This window comes from Eretmochelys imbricata, chromosome 9 (genome assembly GCF_965152235.1).
Source record: "Eretmochelys imbricata isolate rEreImb1 chromosome 9, rEreImb1.hap1, whole genome shotgun sequence".
Classification (NCBI taxonomy): Eukaryota; Metazoa; Chordata; order Testudines; family Cheloniidae; genus Eretmochelys; species Eretmochelys imbricata.
In genome coordinates, this window is record NC_135580.1 from 53,415,212 (window position 1) to 53,435,050 (window position 19,839).

Below are 19,839 nucleotides of genomic sequence, written 5' to 3' on the forward strand. Positions count from 1 at the left end.
ACAAACTATATTAAATTCAAAGCACAGTTTCTCACCACATGATCTCAACAGTCTTACTGGACAAACTTCTTAGGCCGGGACCATTTCTGTTTAATGGCTGCTTCCTTTGTCCGTACTCACGCAATGAATAAATTAATGGTGGGGAAATGGGGGTGCCTTGGGATGTCTGCATCTTCTTATAGTCCTGTCCTTCCTGTGGGAAGCATTTCCACCTGGGAGCAAGGAGAACAGGCAGTCTGTGTGGAAGGGGACTTTCTGTGCTGTTTCTTTACTAAGATGTAGATTTTTTTTTTTTTGCGCCCCTTTCCTGCCAAAGAATGGCTGCTTGGCAAGTAGTTGGTCCATCAGCCTTGTTTACACCTGTCTGAGGCATCAGCTTGCCCTTTGTCTCTGAGAAACTGGTTTGGCTGTTCCCTAGACATCTCCGGAAAACTTACTGGCCACGTCTACACTGCAAAATTAAGTCAATCTGACTTGCGTCAACATACAACTGCCACAGTAATTACACCACTTGTGCACTCTTTACGCTTTACTCCTGGTATTGGTGGTGCACATCCTCACCAGGAGCACTTGTATCAATTGTACTGTCAGTGTAGGGGCATTTGTAGGACAGCTCCTGAAAGCCAGTAACTGTCAATGTAAATAACACCAGACTACATCGACCTTGACTACACTGCTCATGGAGATGGAGATAAGTCAATGTAGTCGGGCAGTTACGTTGGTGAGAATGAAATTAAATGTAGACACTTCACAGGTCGACATAAGTAGCCTTGCATTGACCAAACTCTGTAGAGTAGACCAAACCTTAGGGCTGGTCTACATTACCATGGTAAATAGATCTAAGCTACGTGAATAATGTAATTGAAGTCGATGTAGCTACATCCACTTACCCCGGTGTCTACACTCCACTGTGTCGATGGGAGATGCTCTCGAATTGATTTAGCATATCTTCACCAGACCTGTTAAATTGACACAACTGCATCGATCGCAGCAGTGCCAGTTTAGCCTTAGTCATGATCTCAGCTTACGTTTATAACTTCACATATAATGCTGCTGCATACATATTGCCATGATGTTATTGATCAGAAAATTGAGTTTTTAAATGATGTCTCAGAACGCATGCTTGGTACAAAGATTATTGAAGTAGTGTATATAGCAGGGGTCTCTCACACTCGGCCCACAGGCTGCATGCAGCCCACGGGGTTATTTCTTGGGGCCCACCAGCTGCCCGCGGCCCCCCCCCCCAGCATTTACCTAGAGTGGCTCCGGCCCGGTGTGCACCGGGGGCAGGGCAGGCTCCCTGCCTGCTTGCCTTGCCCCCGTGCCGCTCCAGGAAGCAGCCAGGACCTGGAGGAGAGGGGGCACAGCAGTCTGTGTGTTGCCTTGGCCGTGCCTCCAGGCACCGCCCCCAACAACTCCCATTGTCTGCGGTTCCCCGTTCCCAGAGTCCGCCCCCTGAATCCCTCCTGCAGCCGAACCCCCTGCCGCACCCCGCACCCCTCCTGCACTCCACCCCCGTTCCAGACCCCGACCCCCTGCCCTGAGCCCTCTGCCGCACCCCGTACCCCTCCCGCACCCCGCATGCCTCCTGCCCCCCTTCCCTGAGCCCCCTGCCCCACCCCTCCTGCACCCGAGCCCCCTGCCACACCCTGCACCCCTCGGGGGCAGGGAAGGGACGGAGTTGGGGTGGGGATTTCGGGGAAGGGGTTGCAGTGGGAGCAGGGCAGAGGTGGGGCAGGGGCGGGGCCTCATGGAAGGGGTGGAGTGGGGGCGGGGCCAGAGGGTCAGTGATGCAGCCCTCGGGCCAATGTACTAGTCCTCATGTAGCCCTTGTGGTCATTTGAGTTTGAGACCCCTGGTATATAGGGTGTGGAGTTGGGTACATTCTGTCACCTACATTCTATCACTACCTATACATCACGCTATTAAGTATTCTTACATATCAAGAGATAAATCCTCCCAGTAGTGTTATGACAATGATCTACAAGGAGTGCAATGGATGCAAAAAAAGGATAAGCCTCCAGGCAGTACTATGTGTTGCTAAATAGGAAGAATCTAGGATGTAAGTATGCTTAATAGCATGAGTGTAGTGTACATGAATTATTGTCATGATTTTGTGGGGTCTGTATTTTAGGGAATTATGTACGTCATCCAAGACAATCTTCATTCACTGGGGTTTGAGATGTCACTGAGTGCTTCAGTTGGTCTTCAGAATCCTTTACTGGTAATGGCATGTGAGCAGGAAGGAATCCAGTTAGACATTCAGATCCAGCTTAACATTCAAGTCTCACGTATTAGCAATTGAACAATCTTGTAATCTGAAGGAGTTTGATATGGAAATCATTGAAACACAAAGAAGATCCACCCTGCCTTTTTAAGTCACTTTTCTTTGCAGAGTCATGCTTAATTTAAAATTCTAGTTTATGGCTAAAAAGAGAGATTGGATTAAAGGAAATAAACAAAATAATGCTTCCCATGAAAATGCTCAAATGTATCAGTGTAAAAGTATATTTCCTTTTTTCTCCCTTCTCCCCCAATCTGATTTCTGTGTTTAGATTGTAAACTTTTTCTGGGGAGGGGCTCTTACTGTATATATATGTATATTTGTATGTATGTATTGTGACAAAGTTCCTCCTCTGCCCTGGTGGGTCCTGTGCTTATTGGCTGATTTGCTCGTCTCAGAGGTTCACGGCAGCCCTCAGTTTGGCCACTTTCATGGCTCAAATCTGCCATTCATTCAGTTAGCCTCATCACTGGCCAGCATGGGGAAAAGGAAGAACAATCCCCGCAATCTCTGCTGATCCACCTCGTGGATCAGGGAACAGGCCAGAGACCTTCCCCTCTGGTGGAACCCACAATCCAGGTCAACTCCTCCGGTATCAAGTAGGGAGTTGGAGGGATGGGGAGAAACCCCGGCCTGCCCTCTACTCCGGGTTCCAGCCTAGGGCCCTGTGGATTGCAGCTGTCTACAGTGGCTCCTGTAACAGCTGCATGACAGCTACAACTCCCTGGGCTATTTCCCCATGGCCTCCTCCCAACACCTTCTTTATTCTCGCCACAGGACCTTCCTCCTGGTGTCTGATAATGCTTGTACTTCTCAGTATTCCAGTAGTATGCCTTCTCACTCCCAGCTTCTTGTGCCTCTTGCTCCCAGCTACACACACACACACCACAAACTGAAGTGAGCTTCTTTTTAAACCCAGATGCCCTGATTAGCCTGCCTGTCTTAATTGATTCTAACAGTTTCTTGATTGGCTGCAGGTGTTCTAATCAGCCTGTCTGCGTTAATTGTTTCCAGAAAGTTCCTGATTGTTCTGGAGCCTTCCCTGTTACCTTACCCAGGGAAAAGGGACCTACTTAACCTGGGGCTAATATATCTGCCTTCTGTCACTCTCCTATAGCCATCTGGCCTGACCCTGTCACAGTATGTATGTAGTGCCTAGGAAACTGGGACAGCAATCCTGGTTAGAGTCCAAAGGCATAACTAAAATACAAACACTGATGTAGTGAAGATCTGGAATGCTGAAACAGATTTTAAAAAGAAGGCTTTGGAATTTGCATCAAAAGTACTATATAAAGAAATTACTAGCGCTGGTTGAGAATTTTGTAAAAGACTTTTCCATAGTCAATTGGGGAACACTGAAACAAAATATTATGTGGGTAGCTTTGACCCAGATCAGAATTGTTGAACAGAACCAAAACACTTCATTTTTAAATTGGATCTGCTGTTTTGCGTGGTGCATCTTAGGAGATTCAGCCAGCCAGTAATGACACAGTAGCTTCAGCACCCATAAATCCCTGCAGCATCACAGGCAGATGAGTTTAAAATTAAGCTGACTCAGAATGAAACATTTTGATTTGGCACTTCCAACTCAGTATTTTTAAGACTTTTGTTCCATGAAAATATTCAAATGTTGACTTTTCTTCCTTGTGTAGGACAAATGTCAAAATATCATTTTCCAGCAAAATGGAAATGCCAAATTTTTGCTCAGTTCTATAAACTATGCTTATTGTAATATAATGGAATCTGTAACATGTATAGGTGCGTTTTAAAGAGATGGATACATTTCCAAACTGAAGATACACTCATAGTTTGTGTAAAGAATAATCTTCAGTGGGATTTTATCTTTAATCAGCTTTGGATCATGCAAAAGTTTTTTTCTTGATGGAAAGCTACTCAGATGTTTGCACGCATTCCTAAACATCAGCTTCAAGTTATTTGGAGATCTTGTTACTTTGTTTTGTTAAATAATCAATTGCCTTTTCTACTGTACTTCTATTTATCATTTATAGTGTGTTCTTTTGTTTAGATGACTTGCTAACTTGGATCAGATATCACCTTTCTAAAATTAGGAGTGTCTGCTCTCATGTTTCAGGAACCTGCTCCCTATCACCCATGTCTGTATAGAAGATGGGGAGAAACCCATGGTGCTGCTGCCTTTCATGAACTGGGGGAACCTTAAGCTGTTCCTGCGCCAGTGCAAGTTAGTAGAGGCCAACAATCCTCAGGTAAGAAACGGCTAATTTAAAACTTCAATGTTTTAGATGGTAGAACTTTGTTCAGACTTTAAGATCCAGCTGTGGAGACAGTACAGGGATGACTTTTCTAGAGCTGAATGAATTGGAAAGCCTGTTACGTAGTTGAAACTTAAAATCAGACATGGGAAGTGTATGTTTTGTGGTTCACAAGAAAAAGTAATTTTTCTGTGCATTTATCACAGGCAGTTGTTTACTCCAGTGTCTTATTAATTACAGCAACTCCCTATTTTTACTGTAAGTTGGGAGTGTTACATTAATCATTTGTTTCACTTTGCATTCTATCTGTTTTCAGATTAATATTTTACATCTGAACATCACAGGTTCTTTTAAAATATTATGATAATTTACTTGCCTCATTTGTAGAGCAAGAACAAGAATTTCAAATATCGGAATCTAAAGTGAGGTTCCGATATCAGTAGTTAAATATCTGCCTTGTTTTCAAAAATTCTGAGCACCAAACAGCTTCCTTCCATTGCCTTGTGCATTTTCTTGCCTACATGATAACCTCAGTCATGTGCATCTTGGAAGTGAGGCAGCACTGTGTTGTAACTCAGTCTGTCAGTGTGGCCCCATCTCCTAAGGTGTGCCTTGAAAGCAGCAGTTCTTTGTAGGATCCTTGCCTCATTCACTGTGCTCGGTGAGGTGACTCCATAGGCACCCTTTACCTCCCTGAGTGCACTCCTTACATGCTGTATGCATTTTGGTTATCTAGCCAAATAGTTTGAGTATGGGGTATTTCCTTCTTTTTCTCAGAAAAACTTTAAGAAAATATTAATGTTGCAATTTCTCATTCCACCCAGAAATGCCAAAGTTAAGACTCTACTGCAACCTGAACTCCACTTCCTAGTGTGAGCACTGCTGTAATCTTTGATTACGCAGCTGTCTACTATTTCTGACATATAATTCAGTATCACACTTCTTTTCATGCATATATAGTACATTAATAATTGTAATAGGCTTTGTCTCGAACATTCACAGAACTGCACAGTGGAAGATGCTACAGAGGTATATCGTTCTAACTTTAAAAAAAAATATTTGAGAAACAAAATAGACGGTAGAATAATGCACGCACAAGAGGGGTTAGTTTGCACAACTTTAACTTTTGACATTTCTTGAATTTTGGTTACTTAACTATGCATGCTTAATGTTTTATTTATATTTAATGCACTTGTTATAAATTAATCATAACACTTCCATTAATAGTCTTAATTTTGAAGTTCTCTGTTAATGTTTTTTAAAAGAAAATCTTGAGGAAACTTCAGCAAATTGGAAGTGACTTAATCCTTTTATCTATATTTCCTTTGACCTATATCGTATAGGTCGGGGGAGGGGGGGGAGGGGTGGAGAGGGGAGGTGTGTGTCTGGAACTTGAACAATTTACCAAAAGTGCTGGCTTAATGTTACTAAATTAAATATAATGATGTATTAGCAATTGCTTCATGTTTTTTGAGATGGGCAGTGGGAACTGATAGCATTAAGAGAAACGCAAATGAGAAGTATACAAGCTAATTTGGGCATGGGGCCCTTTTCATAGATTCATAGATATTAAGGTCAGAAGGGACCATTATGATCATCTAGTCCGACCTCCTGCACAACGCAGCCCACAGAATCTCATCCACCCACTCCTGCGAAAAACCTCTCACCTATCTCTGAGCTATTAAAGTCCTCGAATCATAGTTTAAAGACTTCAAAGAGCAGAGAATCCTCCAGCAAGTGACCCGTGCCCCATGTTACAGAGGAAGGCGAAAAACCTCCAGGGCCTCTTCCAATCTGCCCTGGAGGAAAATTCCTTCCCCACCCCAAATATGGCGATCAGCTAAACCCTGAGCATATGGGCAAGATTCACCAGCCAGATACCCAGGAAAGAATTTTCTATAATAACTCAGATCCCACCCCATCTAACATCCCATCACAGGCCATTGGGTCTATTTACCATGAATATTTAAAGATCAATTAATTGCCAAAATCATATTATCCCATCATACCATCTCCTCCATAAACTTACTGAGTTTAATCTTAAAGCCAGATAGGTCTTTTCCCCCACTGCTTCCCTTGGAAGGCTATTCCAAAACTTCACTCCTCTGATGGTTAGAAACCTTCATCTAATTTCAAACCCAATGACCAGTTTATATCCATTTGTTCTTGTGTCCACGTTGGTACTGATCTTAAATAATTCCTCTCCCTCTCCGGTATTTATCCCTCTGATATATTTATAGAGAGCAATCATATCTCCCCTCAACCTTCTATTAGTTAGGCTAAACAAGCCAACCTCCTTGAGTCTCCTTTCATAAGACAGGTTTTCCATTCCTCAGATCACCTTGTAGCCCTTCTCTGTACCTGTTCCACTTTGAATTCATCCTTCTTAAACATGGGAGACCAGAACTGCACACAGTATTCCATATGAGGTCTCACCAGTGCCTTGTATAACGGTACTAAAACCTCCTTATCTCTACTGGAAATACCTCACCTGATGCATCCCAAGACCACATTAGCTTTTTTCACGGCCATATCACATTGGCGGCTCATAGTCATCCTATGATCAACCAATACTCCAAGGTCCTTCTCCTCCTCTGTTACTTCTAATTGATGTGTCCCCAGCTTATAACTAAAATTCTTGTTATTAATCCCTAAGTGCATAACCTTACACTTCTCACTATTAAATTTCATCCTATTACTATTATTCCAGTTTACAAGGTCATCCAAATCTTTCTGTATGATTTCCCGGTCCTTCTCTAAATTGGCAATACCTCCCAGCTTTGTATTATCCGCACTTTATTAGCACACTCCCACTTTTTGTGCCGAGGTCAGTAATAAAAAGATTAAATAAGATTGGTCCCAAAACCGATCCCTGAGGAACTCCACTGGTAACCTCCCTCCAGCCTGACAGTTCACCTTTCAGTACGACCCGCTGTAGTCTCCCTGTTAACCAATTCCTTATCCACCTTTCAGTTTTCCTATTGATCCCCATCTTTTCCAATTTAACTAATAATTCCCCATGTGGCACGGTTTCAAATGCCTGACTGAAATCTAGGTAAATTAGATCCACTGCATTTCCTTTGTCTAAAAAATCTGTTACTTTCTCAAAGAAGGAGATCAGGTTGGTTTGGCATGATCTACCTTTTGTAAAACCATGTTGTATTTTGTCCCACTTACCATTGACTTCAATGTCCTTAACTACTTTCTCCTTCAGAATTTTTTCCAAGACCTTGCATACTACAGATGTCAAACTAACAGGCCTGTAGTTACCCGGATCACTTTTTTCCCCTTTCTTAAAAATAGGAACTATGTTAGCAATTCTCCAATCATATGGTTCAACCCCTGAGTTTACAGATTCATTAAAAATTCTTGCTAATGGGCTTGCAATTTCGTGTGCCAATTCCATCAATATTCTTGGATGAAGATTATCTGGGCCCCCCGATTTAGTCCCATTAAGCTGTTAGAGTTTCGCTTCTACCTCAGATATGATAATATCTACCTCCATATCCTCATTCCCATTTGTCATGCTACCATTATCCCTAAGGTCCTCTTTAGCCTTATTAGAGACTGAGGCAAAGTATTTGTTTAGATATTGGGCCATGCCTAGATTATCCTTGACCTCCACTCCATCCTCAGTTTTTAGCGGTCCCACTTCTTCTTTCTTTGTTTTCTTCTTATTTATATGGCTACAGAACCTTTACTGTTGGTTTTAATTCCCTTTGCAAGGTCCAACTCTACTTGACTTTTAGCCTGTCTCACTTTATCTCTACATGTTCTGACCTCAATAAGCTAGCTTTTTCCTTGCTGATCCCTCCCATCTTCCACTCCCTGTATGCTTTCTGCTTTTTCTTAATCACCTCTCTGAGATGCTTGCTCATCCAGCTTGGTCTACAACTACTGCCTATGAATTATTTCCCCTTTCTTGGGATGCAGGTTTCCGATAGCTTCTGCACCTTTGATTTAAAGTAATCCCAGGCCTCCTCTGCCTTTAGATCCACAAGTTCTTCAGTCCAATCCACTTCCCTAACTAATTTCCTTAATTTTTGAAAGTCAGCCCTTTTGAAATCAAAAACCCTAGTTGCAGATTTATTTTTGTTAATCCTTGCGTTCAGTTTGAACTGAATTAGGTCATGATCACTTGAACCAAGATTATCCCCTACAACCATTTCTTCTGTGAGATCCTCACTACTCACCAAAACCAAATCTAAAATGGCATCCCCGCTAGTTGGTTCAGCAACTATTTGATGAAGGAATCCATCAGCTATCGCATCTAGGAAAATCTGAGCCCTATTATTATTACTATCACTTGTCCTCCAGTCTATATCTGGGAAGTTAAAGTCTCCCATAATCACGCAGTTTCCATTAGTATTTACTTCATTAAAAACATTTAAAAAGGGCTCTATCCATATCCAGATTAGATCCCAGCGGTCTATAGCACACCCCAAGCACTATCCCAGGGGAGGCTCTAATAGTTTTCTTCCCCAACGTAATTTTTGCCCAGACGGACTCTGTCTTATCCATTCCATCGCTTATTTCTTTACATTCTACCTCATCATTGATATACAATTCTACTCCACCACCTTTACCTTTATTTCTGTCTTTCCTAAACAGCACATACCCTTCAATACCTGTAGTCCAGTCATGCCTACTATTCCACCATGTTTCTGTTATCCCTATAATATCTGGTTTCACTTCCTGCACCAGTAGCTCTAGTTCCTCCATTTTGTTTTCTACACAAGAGAACTTACTGTCATCCAAGATGGAACATTTTAATAGTGTTTGTGCTAATGACATTTATAGTAAACGTTAAACCTGTCGATTAATCGTGGTTAACTCATGCGATTAACTAAAAAAAATTAATCGCGATTAATTGTAGTTTTTATCGCACTGTGAAACAATAGAATACCGAGTGAAATTTATTAAATATTTTGGATGTTTTCCTACATTTTCATGTATATTGTATTGTGTTGTTGTTGAAATCAAAGTGTATATTATTTTTATTACAAATATTTGCAGTGTAAAAGATAAAGAAATAGTATTTTTCAATTCACCTTATGCAGGAACTGTAGTGGAATCTCTTTGTTGTGAAAGTACAACTTACAAATGTAGATTTTTTTGTTTTTTGTTTTTTACATAACTACACTCAAAAACAAAACAATATAAAACTTCAGAGCCTACAGATCCTCTCAGTTCTACTTCTTTTTCAGCCAGTCGCTAAGACAAACAAGTTTGTTTACATTTACGGGAGATAATGCTGCCCTCTTCTTATTTACACTGTCACCAGAAAGTGAGAACAGGCATTTGCATGGCACTTTTGTAGCTGGCATTGCAAGGTATTTATGTGTCAGATATGCTAAACAAGTGGTCCCCAATCTTCCTGTGGCCAAGAGAACATTCATGCCTTCAGAAGAGTGTGGCGGGCAGCAACGCTTCTCGGCGACATTTTGGTGATGACGCTTCTCCAGTGGCCGCACTCCTCGGTGGCATTTAAGCGGCAGCTTCTCCGCCGGAAGCATTCAGCGGTGGCATTTTGGCGGCAGCTTGTCCGCCAGAAGCGCTGATCGGCGGCATTTCGGTGGCAGGTTCTTCGGTGGATGCGCTGCTCTCCTCTTCGTCCCTTGGCACCGGCCCTTACAGTGAGTGCACATAAATGCCCCAGCGGGTGCCGTGTTGGGGACCACTGTGCTAAACATTCAGATGCCCCTTCATGCTTCGGTCACCATTCCAGAGGACATGCTTCCATGCTGATGAAGCTCGTTTAAAAAAAAAAAAAAAGCATTAATTAAATTTGTGACTGAACTCCTTGGGAGAGAATTGTATGTCTCCTGCTCTGCCATATATTTCATGTTATAGCAGTCTCAGATGATAACCCAGCACATGTTGTTCATTTTAAGAACACTTTCACTGCAGATTTCACAAAACACAAAGAAGGTACCAATGTGAGATTTCTAAAGATAGCTACAGCACTCAACCCAAGGTTTAAGAATTTGAAGTGCCTTCCAAAATCTGAAAGGGACGAGGTGTGGAGCATGCTTCAGAAATCTTAAAAGAGCAATACTCCGATGTGGAAACTACAGAACCCGAACCACCGAAAAAAAAAATCAACTGTCTTGTTGGTGGCATCTGAGTTAGATAATGAAAACGAACGTGCGTTGGTCCACACTGTTTGGGATTGTTACCAAGCTGAACACATCATCAGCATGGACGCATGTCTGCTGGAATGGTGGTTGAAGCATGAAGGGACATATGAATCTTTAGCACATCTGGTGTGTAAATATCTTGAGACACTGGCTACAACAGTGCCATGAGAACACCTATTCTCACTTTCAGGTGACATTGTAAACAAGAAGCAGGCAGCATTATCTCCTGCAGATGTAAACCAACTTTTTTGTCTGAGTGGTTGGCTGAACAAGAAATAGGAGTGAGTGGACTTGCAGGCTCTAAAATTTTATATTGTTTTATTTTTGAATGCAGTTTTCTTTGTGTATAATTCTATCTTTGTGAGTTCAATTTTCATGATAAAGAGATTGCACTACAGTACTTGTATTAGGTGAATTGAAAAATACTATTTATTTTGGGGTTTTTTTTACATTGCAGATACAGGTATCAAAAATAAATATAAAGTGAGCACTGTACACTTTGTGTTTTAACTGTAATCAATATATTTTAAAATGTAGAAGACATCCAAAATATTTAAATAAATGGTATTCTGTTGTTGTTTAACAGTGTGATTAATTTTTTTAAAAGCTTGACAGCCCTAGTAAATGTTAATTGTCTAAAACAGAAATGAAATGGAACAAAACACTTGTAAGCGGAAAATCTGAATGAAAAAGGATTTTATCAACCATAACAGACACATGCCTCTGTATTTTGTTAAGATAATTTTCCATCATACTCCTCTTAATCTTTCTCTCACAACACTGCCTGGCTTTCTCTAGATAATTGACTTGTCACTTACTTTATTTTTATGGGCTATCTGGCTCACTGAGGTCAATAAGTCATCCTTGCTTTGTACACTAAGTACCAAGCAGTCAAGGACTTTCTTCCTGTTAATTTGCAGAGGTACTGTACTGTGAGCAACTGTGGGACTATGATTGTGTCTGCTTTTGCTTTGTGGCTTGATCTCTAAATTGCAAATGTCTACAGACTGACACTGTCTCCTTCCCAGGCATCCAGATATTAGCCCGTCTGATGGAGTTTGTGTTCTGAATTTTCACATCGGACTCACTGCTCATGTGCCAAAGAGAGTCTGCAGTAAAACACTAATCCAGTTTACAGATTTCAGAGTAACAGCCGTGTTAGTCTGTATTCGCGAGAAGAAAAGGAGTAGTTGTGGCACCTTAGAGACTAACCAATTTATTTGAGCATGAGCTTTCGTGAGCTACAGCTCACTTCATCGGATGCATACTGTTTTAATCCAGTTTAATAACAGTTTATGTACTATTGCTTTAAGGCCCTGTTAATCCAAACAGACTGTTTTCACAACTGACTTGTATTAACTAGCTCTGACAATATTTTCTTTTAATGTAAAATAAAGTAAGAAAGTGGGAAATGCTTAACACCATAAAACCTGAGTCCTCCTTTGAGAGTGCCATTCCTCCTTCACTCTTTATTCTGTCTCAGATTTTTAATGTTGCCTCAGAACTTTGCATAGAAATGGCATAACTGTTGCAGAAGTTTTGAGCTGGGCACTTGAAGCACACATCTGTGGGAAGCAGTGAATTCTGCAGTATACATAGGGCCCTGGCAATGATACAATGCTAAATCAGTGTCAGTATCCCAAAGCAGGCCAGCGGAAGTAGTAAATGTCTCAAAGCGCAGACAACATGCAGTAACATAATGTTTGCACATTATATATTACATTTTAAAATTAAACACTCCCACTACAAAGCTCCCCGTTAATTAACACTGTCAAAATTACAAAGGGATATGGAGCAAAGATGTTGAGACCTGCTGTCTTCATCAGTGGATAGGAATGATAAGTTAGAGGCTGCTGCTCCTTTTATATATTTGGTTGTGGTCTGTTCCTTGAAAACAAGTGCTACTTTTGTGAGTAATATGCAGAGAAGTGTGTAGCAGGGTGGCTGAAATTTTGATGGATCCACATACCATTTTGTCTCAGTCCATCCTTGATTTATGTGAAAAACTGGTGACAAGGAAAATGAAAGCTAGGAAATATTTCAAAGCCAATTTAGAGCTAAAAATAAGGCATTTTCAGAAATTAAGAGTTAAGTATTTGAAATAAGTATCAAGAAATACCAGGGAGCAATGATGTTGTGTCCTGGAGAACCAGTGGTTGCAGATAGTTTTTTGTAAATAAGATAAAATATGGAAATGAATGAATATTGAAATTGAGAAAAAATACCCAACATGGCAGACATTGAACTCTCTATTTGTAGGATTTTGTGATGTTAATAATTTTTCTGTGCTGTTGCAGGCAATTTCCCAGCAGGATCTTGTTCATATGGCTATTCAGATTGCCTGTGGAATGAGCTATTTATCCAGAAGGGAGGTCATTCACAAAGACCTGGCTGCTAGAAACTGTGTGTAAGTACTGTGTCTTAAAGGACTATTATGGAGCCAGATTGTACCCTGTCTATGGTTATGGCTGAGATGTGCTTTCCATTACAAATTTGATCTTTCCCATCTCAAACCATATCCTCAGATGTTTCAAATGCTGCACATGTGGTCTGTGTCTAGCAGATAGTTTTTGTTCAGATATGAAGTGAATCAGATGAACTGTTTTTGAGATAGGATACAGAAAAATAAGTTTTAGTTGTGTTTTAAAACTCTTAATGCTTTTTTTTTCTGATCATGTCTCAAAATGTTTCTTAGACTTCAAGTTTAAAAGGACTTAGTGAGTTCTAGTGCGCTGTTTAGATGGAGCATATGAGAAGATTTTCTCTGTCACATCAGGAATATCAGAATGGTTTGTTGTTCCCTGGTAGACTTCTTAAAATGGCCAAATGATTAATGAAAATGTCAGCTTTCGTTTAAAGGAAGAGAAAAACAGGTCTCGAAACAGTTTCCCTGTGGGAAGAGCCCTCAAAATGTAAAAGTCATGACAGAAGTTGGTGATTTTTTTTCAAATAAACAAAATGTCACAGCCTGCCCTGCTCCCCTCTACATTCCCCAAAAAGTCTGATCTGATTTCCTCTTGATTAGAAACTCAGAAAATTCAGAGTTGAGATGAAATTTAAATAAGTATTTGAAGGTATGGAAAGGGACAGTTAAGGCCCCCACCCCACCCCCCCAGCAGCATTTGTAACTCTTGGAGGATTGCTACAAGGGCAATTAAAAAAATGAGGCAACTTTGTCCATCCATAACTGACAGCTTCGCCCCTCACAGACCACAAAACCTTATGCCTTAGTCTTAACTGTATGGTGTTTGCACTGACTCCAGTTTTCTTTATGGCCATCCATACATGGTTCACCGAGAGCTATTTCAAAAATTCCTGATAAAGCAGTCATTCCTCGATTTTCATTGAAATTCCAGTTTCTATAAATAAGTAGCTTTAGACGCAGAGCTAGTATAAGCGTGGATTATGAAATTATATCACTTGGGTAAAAAGATGTCAGTGTAGTAACTAAGCACCATGCCAAGACTCCAAGACGTGTGTGAAAGCGATTATGAAACTAATGCTTTGTGGTTCACATTTTTTATACTCTACCCACAGGCTATATAAACACATATCCAGACTTGAAATGTTTGAAATCTATCTGCAGAAACCTCAAGAGCTCTTATGAGTAAAAGTTGGAGAAGATGGTAGCCTGTGATCACTATTATACAGTATTTTTCCAGATTCAAGATGTCTAAGCCTTTTAAAAAATTGAAAGAATAACACTGGACTACCAGAAAGATCTATTAACGTTAGAAAAAATACAGGGAAGGGCAACCAAAATTAATAGGGGTATGGAACAGTTTCCATATGAGGCGAGATTAAAAAGACAGTGTGTTCATCTTGGAAAAGAGACAACTAAGGGAAGATGTGATAGAGGTCTATAAAATCATGAATGGTGTGGAGAAAGTGAATAGGGAAGTGCTATTTACCTCTTCACATAACACAAGAATCAGGGGTCACTCAATGAAATTAATAGGCAGCAGGTTTAAAATAAACATAAGGAAGTACTACTTCACACAACATGCAGTCACCATGTGAAACTTGTTGTCAGGAGATGTTGTGAAGACCAAAAGTATAGGTGAGTTCAAAAAAGAACGTTAAATTCATGGAGGATAAGTTCATCAATGGCTATTAGCGAAGATGGTCAGGGATGCAACCCCGTGCCCTAGGTGTCCCTAAATAACTGACTGCTAGAAGCTGGGACTGGATGATGGGGCGGATCACTTGATAAAGTTATTTGTTCTGTTCATTCTCTTTGAAGCATCTGGCACTATCTGCTGTCAGAAAAGAGGATACTGGGCTTTGGGGACCATTGGTCTGACCTAGTATGGCCATTCTTATGTTCTTATGAAAGTAAAGCAAGTCATTAAGGAAGATAAATAACACTGTAGAGAAAATACATGATTTCTTTGCATTGATCTCAACCAGAGGATATTGAAAAGAGTAGGCGTCTCCTCTGGTACTATCAGTGTGAGATGCAAAAAAAGGAGGAGCTATAGTAACTTTAGAATGAGGTGGCTCAAACGTTAACAAATATGTACAATCTTGACCTAATATAATCTGTTATATTGGAGGGTAGCAAATGTTGTAATATCTTTAGATAGGCATAAAAGGTGATCCTCATAGTGCCTCACTTAATTACCAATATAATTGGTTGACACAAGAATTAAAAATAGAATTATAAAACAGAAATTTTATGAAGTCACCTGTTTGCAACTCCATAGTCAGTGTTATGTTCTAAAGTGTATTTAATTCCTGATTTTTCTCTAAAAGCAGGTTGCCAACCTGTGTGAAGTTTAGTTTTTTGTTCTTTGAATTGAGGTGCCAAAAATCAAGTCACTTCTGAAAATTTAGGTCGCTGTGTTCAATTCTGGTCACTATATCTCAAAAGGATAAAACAGAAATAGATGTAGTTCAGAGGCATGTGACGTGATATTAAAGGCATTGAATATCTCCCATATGAAGAGATATTGAAAAGTTTGGGACTGCTTATGTTAAGTGGAGATGGATAAAGAGGCTATGTGACAGGTATGCTCAGTAATAAATGGTGTAGAGAAGATAAATCAAGAATTTTTACTTATCCTTCCTCATAAGAATAATAGGATATTCAATTAAATTGAAAGGCAAATTTAAAATTCATAAAAGGAAATTTAAACAAAGCATAGTTAGTTTGTGGATCTCATTTCCATAAGACACTGGTTCTCAAATGTTTTTACTGGTGACTCCTTTCACAAAGCAAGCCTCTGAGTGCGGACACCCCCCCCTTTATAAATTAAAAACACTTTTTATATATTTAACACCATTATAAAAGCTGGAGGCAAAGTGGGGTTTGGGGTGGAGGCTGTTAGCTCGCACCCCCCAGGTAATAACCTTGTGACCCCCTGAGGGGTCCCGACCCCCAGTTTGAGAACCACTACCATAAAATGTCGAGCGTAGCAGGATTTGCAAAAGGATTAGACGCGTAGGTGGATTATCAGAATATCCACAGTTAAAGGATTTTAAAAAATTTTGGAAGGAATACAAATCCTCATGTTAAAGAGTGTAAATTAGCCTGCAAGTGAAGAAACTTTGCCTCTGGAAGGAGGTTATTCCATAAATGTCTGCTTCAGGCTTTCTTGCATTTTTTCTGAAGCATCTCATACAGACAATGGTCAGAGGCACAATACCTATTAGATGGAACCTTTGTTTCATCAGATATGAGAAATCCTAAATTACTATCCTGTAAAATCGATCTGCAAGGAAGCAAGAAGGGAATTGGGAAAGTTGGTTGTTACAGGGACAGAGAAAGTTGTTTGAGTATTTTAACTGGACATTTCCCCATTTTAAAACAATTGGTTTTATTTTATGTCTGAGACTTCTGACTTTCTATTGCTCATCTTTTCGTAGCCAAAAAAAATTTTGAAATCTCTTTATCCTGAAGTTAACTGATACGTACTTAGTGGTAACTGCAGCATAGCAGTATCGTGATCTGGGAAAATGTTAGGCTTTAAAACATTGATAACAAATGATCAAGCTCATCTGTGAAATCCTATATATACAATATTTTTTAAGATGCACTAACATAACTATAAATAGTTCACATGTTGCATAACTAAATGCTCTTATTGTCTTTTAATCAGCATTGATGATGCACTTCAGGTCAAGATTACAGACAATGCACTATCCCGAGACCTATTCCCCATGGATTATCATTGTCTGGGAGATAATGAAAACAGGCCAGTGCGGTGGATGGCTCTTGAAAGCTTGGTTAACAATGAATTTTCCAGCGCTAGTGATGTGGTAAGTTATAATTTACGTTCTCTAAAACAATATATAGTTCTACAGGTTTCTTCCTTTAAATGCCTTTTTCACACAGTTTATTCATGGAAAAAAGGAGTTGAATTGACAGTGCTGATGACTGAAGTTCTCTGTGCATAACATTCATACCCAGAACAGCAGCTGTACCTGCTTCCACCACGCACTGCCATGCCTATGGTATCCAGCCCTAACATAGAGGGATCACCTTTTGGGCGACAGGATTGTTCACTCCTTTTCCATTGTGTTTTGGCACCTTTGAGATTGCCAGCAAAAGTATCAAGTGTAGTAGTGTGTTTGACGCAGACACCTGTCCCCTAAAGTAGGAGAGGGAATACATTCTGTATACCACTAAACAATTATGAAATGTTACTGACTTTTGGTCACTGCTACCCTTTAATAGCCTGGCTTCTATCTAGAGACCTACAGATGAGCAGAGGACTTGCTGATTAAATCCTGAAACTTTCTGAACAGTTCACCTGATTTCAAGAACTGGCGTTTTCATGAATTCTATGTTTTCTGTGAATCTAAGATGTACTGTCCCTTCCAGCCCTGATTGTAGTGTCCAGTGGTAATTATGACACTGCTTTTCTTGGCTTGTCTTCTCAGAATGGAAGTGTGTGACACCTACAACAGAATAATTTTAGCACACAGGAGCAGTACTGAAAAGTAAGCTTGAATGTTTCTTGAGCACATTACCCTGATGGCCTTCAGCTTGTCATACAGCTGTTTGTAATCTTAATGGTTCAGAATTTATATACTGTACAAACCCTTGCATTTCGCATTCCCACTTCCTTGAGACACATTACTTGTGAATTTAATGCATAGGGCTTTTAGTGTATATTAGTATTCTTTTTACACTAAACATCTTCAATACATTCATCACATAGAGCAAGCTATTAAATTGTTGCTCTTATCCCCCAACACAACTGTCCAGTCTGTAAATCCTTGGCATATAGACCATACCATGTATTAAAGAAATTCTCCTTACCAGTTTGAGATCAAATTGCTCTTTTCCGTCTGCCCTGGGTTTCTTATTGAACACCCTATTCTGAGAAGTGAAAAGGAGCTCTTATGCAATGCTAAGTAACATTCACTCCTATGGATACTGGTGGTTGCCGAGTGCTGATCAGCTTGCAGGATCAATGCCTTACACATTTTCCTTCATTAAGACTTTCAACAACCAGAGATATTGGAAAGAACTGTTTTTTCAACAACCAATAGTAAGAGCGACTGTGGAGAATCTTAGTTAAGATTGGGTGCAGTAGTTTGAGCACTAGCCAGTGATAAACGACACAGCCATGTGATCTGGTTTTCCTGCCATAGAGTAATTTCCATTTAATGATGTCACCTTTACAGTTTTGATGCAGTGAGGTGTTGTGCATTTTTTGAAACCTCATGTCCCATCTATTTTAGAAGTCTTCTCAAATTTTCTAACTGCGTGTGTACATAACTCGTATTCCATTGAAGTTTCCCATTCTCTTGCATATTGCCATAGTTCCTATGTTAGTAAACAAGACTTTGAAAAAGGGTCAGCTCCACTTCAGGGTTATTTCTATATTAGCATAAAAATATAGTTCTTCTAAAATCTTCTTGTTTTGTAATTTGAGTAGATTATTATCTGAAATAGCCTGCATTGGCTGGAGTTGCTGTATTCAGTGGAATCAGTACAATGTATCCATTTCATCTTCAATATTAAACCTTCACTAGTGTGAACGTGTTCTGTGAAGATCAGACTAGAGGTAAAATTTTCAAGTGTAAGTGACTTTAGTATCTGTGTCCTAAACTTTCTATGGGACTTGGGCACTTAAATCACTTAAGCAATCTTGAAATTTTACCCTGGACTAGTGAAGTGCTCTCGGTTAGGAGATACCATGAGCCATGGTGAACATAAAATAGTGCATGTCTTGCCACTTTTGTTGTCATGGATGTGTACATGTGTATCATTTCTAATATATAAAAAAGTGCATTGAAGCTACATGGTTTATACTCACCCCTAGCCACTTGAACACTGTACTTATCAGCTCCACCACTTCTGTTGAGCCCCTTCCCTGGAACTCCCCAGTCTACAAACACTCCTTTTTATCACTGCTGAAAAATAACAGGGTAGTTAATGAATTTCCTGGCATTGACAGAATTAGAGGCTTATTCTCAGGGGGTGTGAAGAATAATTACAATGGCGCCTTCGAGGCTGAAGTCTGTCCAACAAAATCTGTAATAGAGCAAGGAGATCAGAGTGTAGTAGGGTCTCTCTCAGAGCTCCTGCAGATTTAAATGTGCCCCTTTAACATCCAATACATAAATGTTTTGCACTATACAGAATAAATGCAGATACATTTTAACATATGGTAGATCATGTTAATAATAAATTGATAGTACTATAGCTAACTACTAGAATACTAGAATACTATAATATACTATGTACTATAATATAATCAACATTCCTTCATCATTTTAGGAACATGAAAAGAAAGGCCTATTCACCTTAACTAACTTCCCTCTTAATGTTTACCTTAGTCCTGTTTTACAGATCTATACCCTTCTGTCTGCTCCTCCAAAAACAAATGTTGGGTATCAACTGCATGTAATACATTATACATAGTGGTGTCTGTTGTACACTTTTAGGTTTTGTCTGCACTGAGAAAAAGGAATCAGTGCTTTAACAGTTTAAATATAGTTCAGACACGTTATGCTGAACATGCTTTAGCTGTTTTTCTTTCCCATGGCTTAGCTGATTTTTTTAAATGGTTCCTACAAGGTTTTTTCTCATCCACAGCAGTCAGCCAAAGAGTTTAAAAAATATAGTTAATCAGGAGCCATGTATTTATACTGTTTTCTTTCCAAGATAGATGGGGTCTTTTTCCTTTTATGTGAATTTTCTGAAACAATATAGTTATAAAATGGGAAA

General features: G+C 39.9%; 1 protein-coding gene across 4 annotated transcripts in view; it reads left to right on the plus strand.

Moving 5' to 3' along the window:
- RYK (receptor like tyrosine kinase) overlaps positions 1-19,839 on the plus strand; it is a 152,299-nt gene that overhangs the window by 124,816 nt on the left and 7,644 nt on the right. For all 4 annotated transcript variants that reach the window (XM_077826219.1, XM_077826221.1, XM_077826222.1 and 1 more), the window contains 3 exons: positions 4,377-4,509; positions 12,953-13,062; positions 16,757-16,916. In XM_077826219.1, coding sequence (XP_077682345.1) covers positions 4,377-4,509; positions 12,953-13,062; positions 16,757-16,916 — 403 coding nt within the window. The remainder of the gene's footprint in view (positions 1-4,376; positions 4,510-12,952; positions 13,063-16,756; positions 16,917-19,839) is intronic.